At 28.1% G+C, this 20,737-nt stretch overlaps 2 protein-coding genes across 3 annotated transcripts; one reads left to right on the top strand and one right to left on the bottom strand.

The window, feature by feature from the left end:
- The first annotated feature begins 2,151 nt into the window (after nt 1-2,151).
- On the top strand, nt 2,152-3,633 carry LOC136087898 (uncharacterized). Its single transcript, XM_065811522.1, has one exon. It carries the CDS (start codon nt 2,152-2,154, stop codon nt 3,631-3,633), a length of 1,482 nt encoding a protein of 493 aa, XP_065667594.1.
- A 3,441-nt stretch (nt 3,634-7,074) lies between these two features.
- On the bottom strand, nt 7,075-11,237 carry LOC124808242 (uncharacterized). Of its 2 annotated transcripts, none has more exons than XM_065811301.1 (3): nt 9,784-11,237; nt 7,722-9,616; nt 7,075-7,520 (listed from the first exon to the last, which is right to left on the bottom strand). In XM_065811301.1, the coding sequence occupies exons 1-3, from the start codon at nt 10,034-10,036 to the stop codon at nt 7,167-7,169; spliced, it is 2,502 nt and encodes an 833-aa protein (XP_065667373.1). In that variant the 5' UTR covers nt 10,037-11,237; the 3' UTR covers nt 7,075-7,166. The 2 variants fall into 2 exon arrangements, with proteins under 2 accessions (XP_065667373.1, XP_065667374.1); XM_065811302.1 differs by having other exon boundaries at nt 9,794-10,044.
- Between the last annotated feature and the right edge of the window lie 9,500 nt (nt 11,238-20,737).

Genomic DNA, 20,737 nt, shown 5'->3' with positions numbered 1-20,737 from the left:
TCATTATCAACTCCATCATTTCCTTGAACATAAACTTTAACTCCATCTAAAATTTCATTTTGTATTATTATTTCCGAAAGTTTTGATATTAATTTCTTTAGAATCTATTGTTTTTAAATTTAATTTTTTACATAATAAAGGCATAATATAACTTAATTGGGAACAGTTATCAAAGAGAAGACGACAACAAATCATTATTTTTGACTTTTACCCAAGCTGTCTGGAGTAAAACACGTTGATTAATTTTAGAATAAACATCAGCAACAGATGTTAACTGTCCTGTTTTGGAGTTGTTATCAAATTTATTATTCTCTTTAAGACTATCACAAATAGATAAAAGTTGAGGCTTGTCACACTTAAAACATCAAAAATTTGATCTACAATTTTTACTCGAGTGACTTTCGCGCAGGCAACGAAAGCAACATCTTTTTTCAATTAAAATATTTTTCCTAGCTAAAACATCAGTCACTCAATCACAATAATGAGATATATGAACTTTTAAACATTAAAGACATGTAATTAAATTTGTAGAAAAATGTTGATTACGGAAATTATTTTGCCTTAAAATCTGGTTAAACTTAACGTATAACGTATTTGCAGTTATGGGATTTCTAAAATTTTCATAATTACTACGTGTATTTTCTCTGGCACTTATTTCATTTTTTAATATTTCTAAAACGTTAATTATATTCCAAGCTTGACTTCCGTTTAATTCTCTATTAGTTAAATTTAACTCCTCTGGGAATTTTCCTAATAAGATAGGAATTAAAATTGATCTATACATATTTTCGTCTTGTGATAGATTTTCCAAACTCTGAATTTGTATTTCTGTTGTATCAAACATTTTCCTTAATACGCTTATATTTCTAACATCTTTAATTTTTTCTAGTAATAACATTTGTTTCATATAAATTGAAATTAACAATTGCTTATTGGAAAATCTATTTTTTTATATATTTAAAGCTACTGAATAACTTTCATTAGAGGTTAATCCTGTAATTGGAAATAAAGCCTGAGCACTATCTAAATTTCTAAGTTAAGTCATTTTTTGTATAGGTAGGGTTGGGTAGGGTAGGGTAGGGTAGGGTAGGGTAGGGTTGGGTAGGGTTGGGTAGGGTAGGGTAGGGTTGGGTAGGGTAGGGTAGGGTGGGGCAAGATGACCCGTGGGGCAAGAAGTCTTTTTGCTTATGTGAGAGTATCATAGGACGGTAATGTTTTATCCCTCTATAATACTATTCATAAAGTTAAAACAAAATCGTGTAATAGAAAATGTTTTTAATATTGCTGGTAGGTGAGGTTTAAACTGGTTTATTACTTTTTGGAGTATTTTGTTAGTAAGTTGCTTCTAATTTTGAATGTTTATTGGATTGGCAATACTTATGCGATTAAGGTAAGAAATGTGTTGTTTTATAGAGAATTTATCCCACAATAATATATAGTCAAGAAATTTTATAACTTAGCAATAAAATTAATTTTATTTGTATTAAACTTGCACTCACTACAGATGAGACAAGATGTCCTCGGTTACGTGGGGTAAGATGCCCTCAAAGGGCTTCTTGCGTCGTGGTTTTACGGAATTTCTACCATTTTTAAAGTGTGTTTAGAACATAAAAGCGTTTACTAATTTAGTTATTGACAATGTTTATATGTTGGTTTATATGTTGATAACTATTATACATATTTATAAATAGCTTTTTAAAATAATTTTATATATTAAGTAAATGTTATAATGTATATGCTAAGTAAAATGAAGCTGTATCACATGCTATTGCTGCAGTTCAATACATATTTGTAAAACTTTTACAAATATGCATTGCATTCAGCTGAATGAAGTTGTATCAATACAACTTCATATATTATTACATGCGCATAATACAATTTCTACTAAAAGGAGCTGTGTTTAGCATGCAACATCATTAATAATTGCAACATCGTGTTATTGTTAATAATCTTGAGTAATTTTGTATGTACATGTAACTTTAATAAGTTCTTATTTAACTCAAAGAGAGTTAATTTATAGATGTTATGTAATGTATAAAATAATAATGTATTGAATAATTATATAATACTGTGTATGTGTTGGTATGTTTATATAATTAAAATTTTAAGGTTTTAATATTTCTTTAGATACATATTTAAATATTACAAATAATGGTGAGAAATTATGTGCGAAAAACACAGAGAGGTGCAACAAATGATAGAATAAAGTCAGCATTAGATGTAATAAAGATGGGCTGCAGTCTAAAGAATGTTGCATCAGAATTTAGTATTAATAAAAAAACATTACAATGTCATCGAGATGGAAAAGTAAAAGTAGCTGGTGGTTTGTCTCTGGGTGGAAAATTTCCTGTTTTTAGTAAAGAATTTGAATTAAAGATTGTTACACAAGTTCAGATTATGGAAACAGCATTATTTGGCTTGACAACTATAGATGTGCGTTGCCTAGCATATGATTTTGCTAAGCAAATGGGAATCGATAATCCTTTTAATAAAGAGTCAAAAATGGCAGGAGTGGATTGGCTGCGAGGATTCATGTCTTGCAATCCACAACTTTCTATTCGAACTCCACAAGCCACAAGTATAAGCAGAGCCATTGGCTTCAATAAACCAAAAGTAAATCAGTTTTTTTTAGTATACAAGTCATTATTTGAGGAACATAAGTTTTCAGCCAAACAGCTCTGGAATATGGATGAAACTGGAATCACAAATGTCCATAAGCCAGGAAAAATAATTGCAACGAAAGGCAAACGACAAGTTTCGAAAATAACTAGTGGAGAAAGAGGTGCTATTGTGACAGTTGTGTGTGCAATGAGTGCAAGTGGCACTTATGTCCCACCCTTATTTATATTTCCCCGTAAGCGAATGACTGATAGGCTGGCTGTTGGTGCACCTTCAGGCTCAATTATTAGAGTTAGCTCCAGTGGATGGACTGATTCATCTTTATTCATTGAATGGTTAACACATTTTGTTGCTGTGACTAATGCATCTAAAACTAATGAGCAATTAATTGTACTTGATGGTCATCACAGTCACAAAACACTTGAGGACATTAACTTTTGTCGTGACAATGGGATCCATCTCATAACTCTTCCACCTCATTGTACACACAAAATGCAACCTTTAGATCGTACATTTTTTAAACCATTAAAAGTTGGCTACAATACAGCAGCAAGCAACTGGATGTTATCACATCAGGGGCGTAGAATTTCATTTTTTGACATGGCAGGTATTTTTGCAACTGTCTACAACTTTACTGCAAACATTGACAAAGCAATCAATGGTTTTAGATGCTCTGGTTTGTACCCAATAAATGACCTTTTTTTTAATGATGAAGCCTTTGAAGCAACTTTGCTCACTAATGAAGCTGAGCCATTGAAAATCTGTCAGCAATCTAGTGAATTGCCTAATTTTCCTCTTGTTGCACCTATACAGTTGGCAAATGTCATGAGCACAACAACTACAGCTGCAAAATTGAAGGCCGTTGATGATGCAGTTTTGCCAATTGTTGATGAGTATCTTGGCTTTAATTCTCCCTTAAATATTTTGGAAAAGATTTCTCCACGTCCCAAAATTCCTGTTTTAAGACAACAAAAGAGAAAAACCTTACTTCTTCACCTTTCAAGAAGCGACTAGAAGAGCATGAAAACAATGTAAAAAAAAAGCAACAAGCAGTCATATTGCGTAAAGAAAAAGCTGCACTTAATAAGGTGATCAAGCAAAAAATGAAATCAATAAATTTGAAGACAAAAAAGGTGAAAAAGCCTGAAAAGCTGAAAGCAGAAAGACCTAATGGCATAAAGAAACAAATGAAAAAGAAGAAAGATATGGTTTCTGCCTCTGAAATTTTTATCACTGATACAACTCTATGCACCATATGCTCTTGTCCATACAATGTGCCACCATTTGATGATTGGACACAATGTAGTAAATGTACATCTTGGTACCACTTTTCATGTGGTCCAGATGATTCAGACTTATGCTACTACTGTGAATCATAATCATGTATATGTTATTTGAACATTTATGTTAGTGATATAAATTAAAAAAAATTATTTATCTTCAAGACAATTGCATAGAATAATTGCAGTGTTTATATTTCAGTTATTTTAATAAAATGTAAAGAGTTTTAATAAAGAACTATTAATAGCTTTTATTTTAACTGATAGTTATTTTTAACAACTGTTTAAAAGGTTTGGGGCAAGATGCACTCTTTGGAGCATCTTGCCCCACGGCTGGGGCAAAATGTCTCCTTGCACAATTATTAGTTTTTTTAATTTTAAAGTTCATCACCAGTAATAAAGTAGTTATTTTATCTTGCCAATGTCTTCTCTTATAAGTAGACTTTGATATTAAAAAGAAAAATTACAAGAAAATGTAAAAGTATTTGTTATATACGCTAAAGTTTGTTAAGGGGGGCATCTTGCCCCACCCTACCCTATCAGACAATTCCATATTCTTATTTATAGCGCAATCAAAATTTTCATAAAAAGTTTGCCAATTTTCTTGTGTACCGTCAAAGATTTCTAATTTAAGAGCGGGAAGCTTAATTGTCTTGCTAATAAACTTATTCGAACTTATATCATTTACATTATTTTTATTAATAAAATCTTCGATACCTAAAATAAATCGCTTATAAAAAATGTTAAACTCTGTACTCGTAATTTATTCTTGTTCTAACTCCTCATCCACCCAATCAAACTGTGTAATTTTCAAATACTTATCAATGGCTTTTTTTTTCAGACTCGTCAACTCATTCAAGCAATCTCTGTGCAAACCACTAACCATAAAATTGCTAGCTTGCTCGACAATACGCCTGACTGAATTGACGGCCACCGTTCGTCCTCTACGTTTATTAGCAAGATTAGACATAATAATATTAAGAAAAGAAATAAATAACTTTATTATATATATATAAATGGTATGTGGCTTTAAATACAACTGTATGACCTTTTCAAATTGAGACCTCGATGAATGAATAAAACCTCGTATCAACAAAATGTCCAGTCAAATTGAACCCTCGTAGCAAAAATAATAATAAATAATAATATAACCTTTGACCTCGACTTTATATATACTAACTTATATATTTTTATATATCAACTTTATATATTAACTTAAATAACTTTGTGTACAATTATACTTAATAAATGAATTTTATGAACCTCAATTCTTAATAATATCTTAAATCATTTTCTTAATAATATCTTAAATAATTTTCTTAATATATTCTTAATTAAATTCTTTCAGTATCTTAAATAAATTTGTTAGTTAATAATTATGAAATAAATATTTCAAAACAACAATAAAATGCAATTATCACATAAACAACTATAATAAAGAATAATAATTTGTAGTTAACGATCGACAAACGATCCAAAAGTTACAACTTAGTTTTTAATAAATCCTAACGCATATCTTTAAAAGAAATTCTCTTAAATAAATAATAAATTCACTTAGTTGATTAATGGATTACAACTTTTTCTTTATATATCGCTCCTTTAATTTTGTCTTTTAGTCTCTATCGTGGACTTCAGGACTTCATATTCTTTTCGTTTTCTCCGTGGGCTCCGTGTTGTTTTACGTAAGAGTCGTATTGTAAAACGAGTTAAATTTTTTAATATTTTATAATAGTATTTTTTTTTTTTTTTGTAGTTATTTTAGGTGCTCCCGGATGTCCTTACGGTCTTATCACAGAGCACCGCGGAAGAGCATTTAATAGGAGGTTCACGCCTCCTTCCGTACCAATGTCGCTTGTTGGGCTGGAGCTGGCGTCGAACCTAGGACCTCTGGGTTCTGAGCCAGAACTCTATCCACTGCGCCACGGCTGCTCATTATCATATTATCCTAAAGATTTACGTTTATGACAATTTGATTAGTGCAACATTTGAATTGGATACACATTTTTGACATTGGCATTGAAGGAGGCGTGAACGTCCTGGTTAAATGCCCTAAAATTGCTAATAAGAAAAGAGACTTTCAATTTTAAAAAATACATTTTTGAAAAATTGAAACTCCTATTAGGATCATAGTAGGGCATCTTATTAATGTCTTATTGCAAAAAGCAGGATCGGACTGGCCCAGGAGTTAGGTGGATTTCCCCCGGGCCCCTGCCATGCCTGAAGGTCCTGGGCTCCACAATAAGTAAAGATGCATAAGTAAAAAATACAAAATAAAAAATTAATTAGAGCTATTTATTGTTAATATTCATCAACTTTGAAAAGTTTATACAATAAATATGGTAGTTATTTCTACGATTAAAATATGAAATGTTTAATAAAATATACAATACATCGTAAAGCAACCTTATATTACTATTTATATGTGGTAAATTATCTTCAGTAAGAGACTAAAAAATTAATATATTACAAAAAAACATTGAACTTCGAGTAAAAATTTTTCAAAAAACACAAAAAAACACAAATCTGCACCCTACATCACCAAATTTTTTGAAACTTGGCACAAATGTTTAGAGATATATATTAGCAAAGACTGTAAAATTTTTTCATAAAATTCCTATTCGCTTATAACTTAATGCAACTTGAAGTTTTCTTGATTTTGACTGTAAAATGAGGGGGGGAAAGTGCCGAAAGTTATTCCATTTACTTTTACCCTTATAAGGTGCTTGTAGTAATGCTACAGTTCTGAAATTTTGTACCAAAAGAGTTTAAAACCTGTTTAATCCAAAAAATATAGGTTTTTATCTGTCAAAAGAAAACAATGTACTTTATTTTACCATCCATAAAATACACTCAATAATGCCGATACAAAAGGGCATTGACAATTATAGCTATAAAAAAAGTCTGACTGATAGAAAACAAATTTAATTTTGATTTTCTTAAAGATAAGATGAACATCTACTTTTCGAACCAATTTTATTTTGGCCTTACATTTACTTAAGGAATTATTGATGATTGATGTGGACACAAAACTTTGTGATATTTATTAAACCAGACACTCAATTCCAACCTTTTACCAATCAATCAAATCGGAAATTAACAGTTTAGTTACTTTTTTTTATTTATTTATTTTCATGTTATTTAAAATTGTAAAAAAATATAAAAAAGAAATACTCAATTTTAGTGATTTTATACATGCTTTACATTCACATTATTTACAAGTTGTACACATAAGCATAAGGTCTAAGTATGGATAAGACATAATAATCTCTATTTCCTTAGGAAAACAATTTTTTTAAAGTCGTCTTTGGCTAAATAGTAGCAAAGCCCTGTTTTTGTTATTGGTACCTCAACTTTGCAAATGATGTGGACATCTGGAATCCAGCATTGGCTATCTATTGGTGGCCATTTAAACAACCGTGCAGGACCATTCGGACACATAAATTTTACAAGCACGTCTTTTTCTTTCAGATTAATATCTTCAATGACTCCTATCCACCACTTTTGTTCATAGGAAACACAGGCAAAATCACCTGGTACTAGGTTTACAGTTGTTATCTGGACGTTTCCAAAGTCATGAATTAAAGCAAATTCTTCATCAACACTGCATAGCTTTGTGCCTACCTAGCAAAATAATAACATATGCATTTATTCATTTTTGTTAAAGATGTTTTATTAAATGCATTGAAAGGAAATTGCGAGCCCAAAATAAAATATAAATATTTTTGACAATGATCTGCTCAAATTAAAAATCTATTTGATCAACAAAAGTTATGCATGTTTTTTAAAAGATAGTAAAAGGTATATTAAACATATATTTTTTACCTTTTGATGGCCAAGTGGTACAAATTGATGGTAACTACGTGTTCCAGGTATTGTTGTTGCAGTATCCAATCGTTCTTTAAGAGTGTTTCTCACCAAAAATAAATCTTCTGATGAGATATATATGAAATGTACACCTTCAATGTTTTCATGGCAATATTTATACATTGCTTGTGGAGATAGAATATAATTACCCATATCTCTTTGCAAGCTTGCTAGTGTTGCTAAACGTTTGACTGTACCACCTATCCCATCACAAGGTTGTTTACCGTGGCTAGTTGCAAAAAAGTTCCATTTAGCAGATAATCCAAAATCTTCAAGATGGAAACAAAGATTTAAAATATTTTTGCAATTCTTATATTGACCTGCACACCCATCAGAAAAGTATTCAATATTTTTTATTTGAGGCAGATTTGTTTTTATATCATTGCTAACAACATCAATAATTTTATATACCATGTTCACATCATGGATCATATCATCCGAAATAATACAATAAGATTTGTGCTTGAGAATACCTTCTTTTTTGAAATAAATAATCACAGGATGAAGTGTACATTGTAAATTTGTCCAATGAAAGCTTTGCACTTCATCTTGAACTACAAATTTATAGTTTTCCGAAAAATCACCCAAAAATAATGCTGTTACCTCATTCATATTTTCTTTTCTTGATCTCAGGTATGATGCTTGACTTTTTGCTAAATAAGAATGTGGTGCGAGTTTTTCCATTTTTCTACATACTAATTCGATGTATTCAAACACTGGCTCTTTATTATGTGTCAAGTTTGACCTATCTGTTGTTGTCCACTGATCAAATTCTACCTCCTCATCATCTTCAAATTCTCCAAGTAAATCATAAAGTTTTTCAACCAATACATTCTTAGTTGCAGGGCATTTTTCACATTTCCGCATCATACAGTCTTTATTAGTTATATCACACACAATATAAGGTAATAATTCTTTGTATGTTAAACCAAGAGGATGTAAAAGCAGTTTCAAATTCTGATGAATAGCACAGACGCATACAGAATGTGTTCCTGAGGCACCAACAGTAATACACCATTTAGGTCGCAATGTGCAAAACCTTGAAAATCCTATTTTTATTTCTGGGTTCTTGGTTTTAAAGGCAACAAACAATTCCTTTAAATTGCATAATAGCAAACGTTTTTGCATGTGAACATTTTTCTTTATGCTTACATAATCCTTCTTACCAGGCATTATACGGCTATGTTCATCATCTTCATAAAAAGTCTTGACCAGTTGAACTGTTACATCAGGAAGAACTTTTCCTAATTTTGGATTAGGCATAGTTAAAATACCTTTTTCTAATGCCAACTTATGTGCAGTTCGAGCTACATAGTTTCTTACATGTAATGTTTCAGAAACCTTTTTTATTGACCAGTCTGTTGGAGCAAGTGTCGTCAGTTGTATTTTTTTAGATATTGCTGTAGACTCTGCAATTTTGTTAGTTAGTGATACCATCATGTTATCAAACAAGTTTGCTTTTTCAATATACTCGTTAACAAAATTTGACTGCTCTTCAAAACTTTCTTCTGATATATTAAGGGAAGTGGCTACCTTTTTTTTAATGGAGGTTGTTAATGCTGTCAATTTTCGTTTACCTTCTCTGATTTTACCTGACTTATGCAATCCTTTGACCTTAATAGGAGATACTCCAGCAAATGTAAAGTGTGTATCCACATCTTCTTTTTTATTTTGAATGGACGTTTCACTAACAATATCAAAATCTTCATCATTTTTATTTTCACTCGTACTTTTTGATAAACGTTTCATAACTTTACTTCGACAGGTTGGACACAATTTCTTTCCAGGTGTAAGATTTAAACCTATAGTTTCTGCTTCTAACACAGTATGCATTGTAATCACACGTAGTGATGCTGAAAAAAAAAGAGTAATTACATTACTTAAATAACGTTATTTATACTATGTAATTATATTACTATAAAATTAGTTATATTTTTAATTATGATAATTATTAAAAAAACTTATAAACAATTTATTAAGAATGATATTATTAATGAAATATAAATATATAAATTTTTACCTCTACACACCTTTTGGTGAGTCAGAAATGGATTACAACAACTTTTCTGATTACCCTCATATCTTACAACTAATATATCATAATGATGTGTGCATATGCTAGTGATTTGTTCTTTTTTCATATTTGTTCGTTTTACAAGTAGTTTTTTAACATTGCTGTCAATATCTTCAATCAGATTTCTAACTTGGGTATATGACTGTTTATAACAAGCTCCATAATTATTTACAAAGCAGCAATTTATTTTGTTATCCATATAAAACTATAATGAGTAATCTCAGTCTAAACACTTAAAAACAAGAAATCTTAAATACTATGTCCTACCAAGTAAATCACACTTAAACACAAACAATATGTCCACTATAAAAATTTAAGTTGTATTTATAAGGAACATATTGCTTGAAGAAATAGCTATTTGTTCTAACAGACATATTTTAAATGCCTAAGTACCTACTAATTATTGCCAATTCTCTACCAACTATTTACAAAAATTTTGTGTGAAATTAAAATATAACCAAATATAATTTTATTTAGCTATATAACTTAACATGGTTATATTTATTAGAAATTTGTATGTCATTTTATTACTTTTTTTTTTATTGATGAGATAATTACTATTTGATTAAAATAAAACAATTAAGAATAAAAGGTTATATAATATTGTTTAACTTAATGACATAACTATTATGTAACAAAAATGAAATAACTATTATGTAATGAAAATAACAACTAACAAATTTATAAATTTACAAAATGTTGAACTATGTTTTGTAATAACTTTGTAAATAATTTAATCATGTATACTGTTTTTTTTAATCAACTAACTCTAATAATTATAGTCAGTTGATTTAAAAAAACATAATTATATAATTAATTTATAGATTATGATTAATTAGACCAATTTAATTTAAAAATAAAAATAATTGTATTTAGTTCAATATCAAAATACATTTGCGAACTTTTTTTTTTTTACAAAATTTTTTTAGAAAAATTGAAAAACCAAAACATTAATAACTTCTCGACAAAACATAAGGCCAATAAAAATTTGGTTCGCAAAGTAGATATATGTCAAATATTTAAGAAAATCAAAACCAAAAGTTTTTTCCATCAGTCAGATTTTTTCTAGAGCTATACTTGTAAATGTCCTTTTTTATTGTTGTTAGTAAGTGCGTTTTGTGGATCTAACAATAAACTATATTCTATTGTTTTGACAGATATGAGACTATGATTTTCAGATTCAGCTGATTTTAAACTCCTTTGGTACCAAATTTTAGATTCGCAACATTACCATAAGCTTGTTAAAAGGATAATGGTAAACTAACCTATTTCCAACACTTTTCCCCCCTCATTTTTCAGTTAAAAACTAACTAACTTCAAGTTGCTGTAACTCTTAAAGGGATGAGAATTTTTTGAAAAAAATTTACATTCTTTCCTAACTTACATTTTTAAACCTTTTTGCCGAATTTCAGCGAATTCTGTGATGTAGGGTGCAACCCCATGCTTTTTGAAAAATTTATACCCCTTCGTGTTTTTATCGAGATATGCGTATATATTTTACATAAGGCCAGGGTCCTGGAAAGGATAAAAATGTCCTGGACCAAAAATATTTTTGGGCCCCTCTCCTTACGAAAATTGTTTTATTAAGACATTCAGAACGTAATAATAATAGTAATAATAATAATAATAATAACAATAATAACAATAATAACAATAATAACAATAATAATAATGATAATGATAATAACAATAATAATAATAATAATAATAACAATAACAATAATAAGAAAAATATCTCTATTTATATCTAAATATATTACAAATAATAAAACCAAAATATCATTATTAAAAATAAATATAAATAATTGATTGACAAGGAAGGAATCACTTATGCAGAAACCTGATCAAAGGAGTGACGCCAAATAATTACATTAATAATATTAAATTAAAAAACAATAGTGATAACAATAATAACTTTATTCATCAATAAAACAAAAGTAACAGGAAAAATAATATTTATAATAATTATAATAATAATAGTAATGATAAAAATAGCAGTATTAAAAATAATAAATAATATTGACAAAAACAATAAAGTCTCTATAAAAATATGAAGAAGAAAAAGAAAAATAAGAAAACTAAAAGAAGTTAATAATGATAGAAAATTAAAATAAAATTTTTGTTTTTAATTTGTTTAAAGTTATTTTGTCTTAAATAAAGAAATGAAGATAAACTATTTTGAAGTTTTAATTTTTCAAACTCATTCACAATGCACACAAGACTCCATTCACTAATGCTCTGATATGTAATTAAATACTTACCATCCCTCAAAGTTTTATAAGGACGTACATTTAGTTTTATTATTGATGTTTCTGGTAAAATGTGAATGTATAAATCAAGTTTCAGTGAAGAAGGTTGTAATAGAGGAAGATAAACTTTTATTTAGGGAGTCAAAAACAAAAAGAAGATTAGCAAATTTAACAAGTGCTGACAAAGTAGGAATTTTAAGCTTTTTGAAAATCTTAAAAGATTCTGTATTATGGAGTTGAAAATTTATTATTCGGATTGATTGACGCGGAGCTTATAACAATTTATTGATATTACAGTTGCTTAATTTGATCAGCAACTGCTCGATTAATAATTTGATTAGCAACTGATTAGCTCGATTAACTTTCCTACGGAGTTCATCTACATGAAAATTCCATGAGAGGTTCGGATCTATGAAAATACCAAGATATTTAACAACATGTGTTGGATGTAAACGCCTATTATTAATTTTAATTTTAGTTATATAATTGTTGTAAAGAACAATTTCAACAAATTTAAAAATACATTACGGAAAATGGAAAATGTTAATTCATTACTGCAACTACTGGCTTTACTGCAAAAAATTATTCAAATGAAATCACATAACACGCTTTGCATCACTACCTACAAAGAAAGACACGTGACCTTTGGAACAGTTTTGAAAAATCCTAAAAGTGAAACTTGCAAATGACTAAAACAAGTAGGTGTGTACCTCATTGACGAAATGTTGTTGATCTTGGGAGAAACACTCACAATATTGGACCTACTCATGAAAGAAGTACATGGTAATTACTTCATGTATGGTGGTTGCAATCTACTTGTCGCAGAAGATTTTTGTTAACTAGCACTCATACCCAAAGATGGTACGAGCGTCATCTACTTGTTTCAAAACGATATTTGGGAAAATTCCGAATTTGTAACCATATTGCACACCCATAACTTTAGACAAATTAACGTCATTGATTTACAAGTCATTTTAACAATTTACGAAAGTGATCCTACAAACCAAGGAATATTTCATGTCAAAAATGTCAACAGAAGATACACACAACACTATCTTTGTACATTCTTTTTTTTTTAAATGAAGAGAAAAGACCGTAATGCAATGCAAAACACTTGTCAAATCTTCCGTATGGTCATAAAACTTTGACACTCAAGGGCAACTTATAATATTACAAATAAAAAACGACACGTTGGTACTTCCAATGCAAGTAAAACAATTACTTCAATTTTAAAAGTTTCAGAAAGGGGCCACTTTGTTTTCAATTATCAAAAGTTTTTGTTTATGTTTATTTTTAAAATGATCAAGGAAAGAAATAGTTTTCAACTCATTGATCATTAGCATGCTTCATAATTTAGTCTAGAATTATTAGCATAATCGATTGATAACTTATCAGCAGAATAATTTGTTTTCAGTTAAATATAGTTGTTATTTGAAAATAGGTAAAATAGGGTAAAATAGATTTATTTTAAAAAAGAATGAGTTAAATAACATGGGTGCCATTTTATTATCAACTTTAAACGTAATTATAAGAATTTGATAAATGTTAAGTTAAAATACTAAATTTGATAAATGTTAAGTTAATAGTTGTGTATTTTGTATTTATTAAAAAGAAATTTTGTGTGTGAGGAGCGATCTACATTTCCAATAATTCTTACAGCGTGTTTTTGTTCAATTAGCCGCTTTTTATTTTTGGATACATTAGTGCAGCATTTAAATAGCGATGAATAAAATAAAAGTAAATTTATTTTGTATTATATGTTTGTAATCCTTCCACCTTACATTTGCGTCTAATACTACGCCTAGATATGACAAAGCATGCTCTCTCTTGACATAAGAGTTTTTTGCAACAAGATTAGAAAGTTTCCAAATATTTTCGCCCCCGTGTCCGAAACGTGAGAGCAACAAATTGATGAAATATTTTTTGTACTATTTTCAACTGGACTTATATTTATCAATAAATTTTAAATTTCATAGTAAAACAATTTTTGCGTTCAAAAATTATGACCGTATAAAGTTTAAATCCCCCTCAATTTGAAGGGGTAGCAAACTTTATATGGTCATAATTTTTGAACGATTCAATTTCACCGGCTAAATTTTTACCGACATTAAAAAAAAATTAATAAGTGTTACTACCACTGTAGATTTTTTAACAACTAATATATTATTAAATTTGATATTTTTTAGAAGAGCTTGTGTAAAAGGGAGATATAATGCCATTTTATATGCAACATAAATCATGAAAAATATAGCCGTCAATACGGGCACGCAAATTTTTAACAATTACTCATTTTACCCTATTTAAAGCTAATCTCCAAAGGTATTTCATATATATATATTTTTAAAATAAATATAAGTAGTTTATTCATGCAAAAAACAGAAATGTAGGTTTTACTAAGAAATAACAATATTTTAAATAATAAAATCTTACAGATCCGATTTTGAGTTTAAAACGTTTGATAATTAATAATTCAACACTTTTAAATCAAAGTTCGGATCCTGATATTAATTTTTATAATAACGGTGAAGTAATTAAACATATTAGCCCATTATATTATAACTCAAACTCATAAAATTTCACGGAAGGAATAGACGATAACTCATTTCAATTCTCCATATTAATATTAGGAGTATTCAAAAAAATTTTGAATCATTAAAACAGTTTTTATATAAAATCAAAATTAGTTTCGAAATTATTTGCCTTAGCAAAACATGATGTCATGATAAAAATATTGAAAATGATTCAAATTTTCAAATACCTGATTACAATGTGGTACTCCAAGTTAGAGGTTGGGGCAAGGAAGGTGGGGGTTTATGTATATTTATTATTAACACATTATCATACAAGTTTATGCAAAATATAAGCTCAACCACTAATGACTACGAATATTATGCATGGAAATCGTTAACAAAACCTCAAGAAATATAATTGTACATGTATTATATAGACCGTCTACAGAAAAAATTAATGCATTTAAAGACCACATTAAAAAAAAAATTAAAAAAATCAAGTTTAAATAAAAGTGTTTATAATATTGGAGACATTAATCTCAACATTTTTGATTATGACGTTAATAAGCACATTAATAGTTTCTTTAATGTCTTTTTTCAATCTAGTTACATATTAATCAATAAACCCACGCGTGTAACTAAGACTAGTGCAACATTAATAGATCAAGTTTGTACCAATGAATTTCTTACACCAAAAAAAAAAAACAGGAATATTTAAAACGGATATTTTGGATCACTTTCCGATTTTTATTATTTCAAATAAATGCAACCAGTCTTATTCTCACAAAATGAAAGTAACAAAACGACTAATAAACGATACCTCCATTAATTCTTTTCATGATATTATATAATTTGAAAAATGGGACGAAACTCTATTACAATTTAAATGCTGATGAAGCCTATGATATCTTCTTAGCTAAGTTTCTAAAATATCATAACAAAGCATTTCCTAAAGTTACAAAATTATTAAAAGAAAAAAGCCTTTTAAGCCCTTGGATAGCAAAGGGAAAAAGTTGTCAAAAATTACCTGAAAATAATAAAAAAAAAAATAGATCGATCGTAGTAAGATTTCTTAACTACTAAGACAAAGCCACGATTTTAGGAAAATATACGACGTTGAAGTTATGGACTCAAAAGGTTTACATAAATGAAGATTATAGTGATCATACGCTGGAATTGCGGAAAAAACTCCTGAATGAGGCAAAAGATTTAAAGGCAAAGGGTAAGTACGCTCAAGTTGTATATAATAAATTTATCATACGGGATTTATAAAAGAAATTATTTGATCTCATTTCGAATATGAAAAAACAAAAATTAAATGGATTCTAATGAAACCTTAAATTTTGAGTCTAGTTTTTATAATTTTTTTCGAACTAATGATTTCTTATTAGACAAGGAATTTGATCCTGATCTTAATTATTTTACTGATTTTGATGCTTTGCAAAATCAATGCAACTACTTTTATACCCATGAAATTAAAGGATTTCTTGATCAAAATAATATTAACGCAATTCACATTAATATTCGAAGAAAAAAAATTTTGAAATCTTTAGTAATTTTATTGAAGAAACTAGTAACCATTTTAATATAATCTGCTTAACAGAAATATGGTGCAGTTCGGATGACGTAAATTCTTTTACCAATTTTGAACTGCCGGGTTTTAATGTAATTTCATTGGCGCGAAAAACAAATAAGCGTGGCGGAGGCGGTCTTATTTATGCTAAAAATAACTTACAATATTTTACCCGGCATGACATGAGCATCACTGATGCTGATAAAGAGATTTTAACAATTGAAATTTTAACCAATAAATTAAAAAATGAAATTCTATGTTGCTGTTATCGCCCACCTTTAGGTGAAATTCAAAATTTTAATTTTTTTTTATGTAATGACGTTATTAAAAAAAGTAACCGCGAAAATAAATTTATCTACTTATTGGGTAATCTGAATTTAGATTGTTTTCAATACCACGTCAATAATAACATTAAAAAGTTTTATAATGACATTCTCGAAAATGGTGCGATTCCTTTAATTAGCAAACCGACAAGAATTACTCAATCAAGTGCTTCTTTAATTGATAATATTTTAACCACTGATGTTTTTAACGTATCCTTAAAAAAAGGCATAATTAAAAATGACATATCCGATCATCTTCCTGTTTTCTTTTCTATAAATATAGATAATAAATTACTTCCTAATGAAAAACGAGTTTTCAAAAAGCGAATTTTTACAAATAAAAACCTTGAATCTTTTAAGAACAATTATCTTTAATTGATTGGAGTTTTATTAACGCCTCTGATAATACAAACTTAGTTTATAACTCCTTTTTAAAAACTTTCTATGATATTTACGACACTAATTTCCCTGATGTTAATTTAAATCTCAAAGCTAAAAGTATTAAATCGCCTTGGATTACAAAGGGTTTGCGTAAGTCTTTAAAAATTAAACAAAAATTACTTAAAATGTAAAACAAATAAAAATAAAATAATACATAAAAATTACGCTAAACTTTTTGAAAGCCTCAAAAAAAAAACAAAAAAAAAAAAATAATTTAAGTTTACTAGATAAATGTAAATTAGATTTTAAGCGCACTATAATAAGAGAAATTACTGGCAGCAAAAAAGTACATCTCACCCTTTGCCAAACATGGTTAAACATAATAATTACATGATGTTTTAAAAGATATACTTTTTAAGATTTTTTCAATATCAATTAAACAGGGAATTTTTCCACAAGCTCTAAAATTAGCAAAAGTCGTACCAATACTAAAAGGTGGTGACATTGAGAATATAAGTAACTATCGTCCAATTTCACTACTTTCTGTATTCTCTAAAGTTTTAGAAAGAATTTTGTACAATAAAATTTATAATTATCTTACTATAAACAATTTATTATACAGCAATCAATATGGATTCCAAAGGAACAATTCCACTGAACATGCCATTTTACAATTTACAAGAAATATATCTGACTCATTTGAAAATTCTCAATTTACTTTAGGTGTTTTCATTGACTTGGCAAAAGCTTTTGATACTATTGATCACAAAATTCTTTTTAAAAAGTTGGAGTCGTTCAGAATTACTGGAAATATATTAATTTGGCTTAAAAGTTATCTAAATAATCGAAAAACAATTTGTTTATGCGGATGATAACGTATCATCTAATTTTTTTAAATATTTCATGTGGAGTTCCTCAAGGATCCATATTAGGACCCGTCCTATTTCTAATATATATTAATGATCTACCAAAAGCTTCTAACCTAATGACAATTATTTTTGTTGATGATTCTAACTTATTTCTTTCTCATAAAAACATTTTTGCACTTTTTAGCAATATGAACATTGAACTAACCAAAATTTCCGAATGGTCTAAATTAAACAAACTATCATTAAATATTGATAAAACTAAATGGATTCTTTTTCATCCTTATGGTAAAAAGCACCAGCTGCTTAGCAATTTATTATTTTTTTTTTATCGATAAAATAATTATTAAAAGAGTTCTAACGACAAGATTTTCAGGTGTATATATCGATAAAAATCCTAATTGGAAAAGCCACATTGCTAACTTGTGCAATAAAATTTCAAAGAGTATAGGCATTTTATACAAAATAAGAAACTTTCTAGATAAACATACCTAAATTCAGTTATATTATTCGCTGATTCATTGCCATATTAATTATGCAAACATTGCTTGGGGTAGCACTTATAAAAGTAAACTTAAACCTCTCAATCGGCAATAGAAACATGTTGCACGCCTTATAAATCTTAAGGACCGCTTTGCTAACGCCAAGCCTCTTTTATATGAAATGAAAGCACTCAATATATATGAGTTAAATGTCTTTAATATTCTTTGTTTTATGTATAAATGCAAGACCCACCTATCACCCGTTTCTTTTCGTAACTTGTATTTTCAAAGAGATAGAAATAAATATATTTTAAGGAACGATAATTTAATTCGACAACCATTTTCTCAAACTAATTTTGGAAAATTTTTTATTTCATTTCGCGGACCATTTTTATGGAATAGTATAGTTCTAAATACTTCTAAAGATTTTTCTTAAGAATTTCATTTTGATTCTTTTAAACAAAATCTTAAAAAACTAATTTTTTCAACTGAAAAAAAAACTAATCTACTTTTAAATATTAAAATTTTTTGAAAATCCCTTATCTATATTAGTATATGTATATATTTAATGTATATTCTTTTTTATTTATTTTTTTGTTTGTTTTTTTATCCCTCAAGCAATTAGCGGTTTCTCTGTGACAAGACCTGATGCTCTTCTTTGAGTATCCGCGTTTCTTTATTATTTAACTTTTATTATTGTAATAAAGTTTTGTTTATTTAAACTGTAATAAATATTGTAATAAAAAACAAAACAAAAAAAGGGAAATCTTTAAAAATAAAACAGCGATTATATTGCAAATATCTTAAAAAAAGAACACTAGAAAATGAAACTAACTATAAAAATTATAAACGTTTATTTAAGTTAATTTTGAGACGTTCAAAAAATAATTACTATTCAGATCAAATAATGAAAAGTAATCGTTCACATAACACATGGCGCATTATTAAGGAAGTAATTGACAAGAAAAATTTAGACAGAAATGCTTTGCCAAAAAATCTCAAATTCAATAATATATTAGTTGTTGATAAATCTATGGCAGCAGAAACGCTTAATAACTTTTTTGTTAATGTTGGTAAAAGTTTAGCCGCTAAAATTGAAACATCTAAAATAAGCTTTAAATCATACTTGACATCAAATATTACTATTATGCCTAATCATGAACTTACAAAGGAAAAATTATTAAATTTCATGTTAAAACCTAACAAAAGTTCAGGATTAGATGATGTCAGCAGTAATGTTGTTATTAATTAACTAAAATATATAACAATACCACTTTTACATATTTTTAATTTATCTTTAAAACATGGAGTTTTTCCTGAAAAACTAAAAAGACCAAAGGTTACACTAATTTTTAAAACAGGTGATCCTTCAGATGTTTCCGACTACAGACCGATCTCAGTTCTTAATTGTTTTCCAAGATTTTGAAGCGTGTAATGTATAATAGACTTTATTCCTTCTTAAATGTAAATAATATTCTTTACAATAAACAATTTGGTTTTAAATCTGATCATGCAATAATAAATCTTGTACAAGAAATATTTAAAGCTTTTAATGAACAAAAATTTACTTTAGGTGTCTTTATTGATCTAAGCAAAGCGTTTGATACCGTAGATCATAATATTCTTCTATATAAACTTAAAAATTATGGTATCATAAATTCTAACTTAGATTGGTTTAAGTGTTATTTGAAGAATAGAAATCAATGCATTTTATATGATGGCGAAAAAACAGATTTAATGACAATTAACTGCGGAGTCCCCCAAGGATCAATTCTAGGACCGCTTTTATTTCTCAATTATGTAAATGATTTGAGTAAATTTTACAATATTTTAAACTCAGTTTTTAAACTCAATATCTTAAACTCAATTATTTGGCGACGATACTAATGTATTTTATTCTAATAAAAGATACTAATATTTTATTCGCAACAATGAACAAAGGTCTTGCGAAACTAAGCGAATGAAAAAAAAAAAATATATACTTTCTTCCATCGTCTTCATGATAAAGACAACGTTCCCTTAAAACTTCCTCAGCTTTTTATTAATAACTTTTATGTCAAAAGAGTTCTCTGTTTTTTCTAGGTGTAGTTTTAGATGAAAATGTAACGTGTTTGTTTTATGTTTTTACTTAGTCTTATGTCATATCATAATTAATTGAGGAAATATGGAAATAAATTCAGATGAAAGTGATGAGGTTTTTGAGAAAAATTCAGCAAAAAAAAGGAAATCAGATCAAAGTCTTTGGAAGAGAAACATATAAAGATTGCCAGAATAAAAGATGAAGAATATGTTAACTACCAAGGAAATACTGTACCTCGAAAGTGTACTGGCATCCCCTGCAGGTATGTTATTTTGTATCCGATATTACTGAATAGTTTTACAGTTTTCCTTTTTTTTTTTTATAGGTAGAACTTGTATAACATAATACACATAATGTATCACATAATACACAGTATAAAATATTTTTTTGTTCTTTTAGCTGCAAGAGAAACAACTGTCTTTAGACTATTAATGAA

This window comes from Hydra vulgaris, chromosome 12 (genome assembly GCF_038396675.1).
Source record: "Hydra vulgaris chromosome 12, alternate assembly HydraT2T_AEP".
NCBI classification, from domain to species: domain Eukaryota; kingdom Metazoa; phylum Cnidaria; class Hydrozoa; order Anthoathecata; family Hydridae; genus Hydra; species Hydra vulgaris.
This window is presented reverse-complemented; position numbering and strand designations above follow the sequence as displayed.

What these genes read in the sequence shown, in the direction of transcription:
- LOC136087898 (XM_065811522.1), top strand. Translation starts at nt 2,152, where the DNA reads ATGGTGAGAAATTATGTGCGAAAAACACAGAGAGGTGCAACAAATGAT.
- LOC124808242 (XM_065811301.1), bottom strand. Translation starts at nt 10,036, where the DNA reads ATGGATAACAAAATAAATTGCTGCTTTGTAAATAATTATGGAGCTTGT. An exon ending in TCACCAAAAGGTGTGTAGAG is followed by an intron (nt 9,617 to 9,783) that starts GTAAAAATTTAT and finishes TTTTTTTTTCAG; the next exon opens with CATCACTACGTGTGATTACA. An exon ending in TACCACTTGGCCATCAAAAG is followed by an intron (nt 7,521 to 7,721) that starts GTAAAAAATATA and finishes TTATTTTGCTAG; the next exon opens with GTAGGCACAAAGCTATGCAG.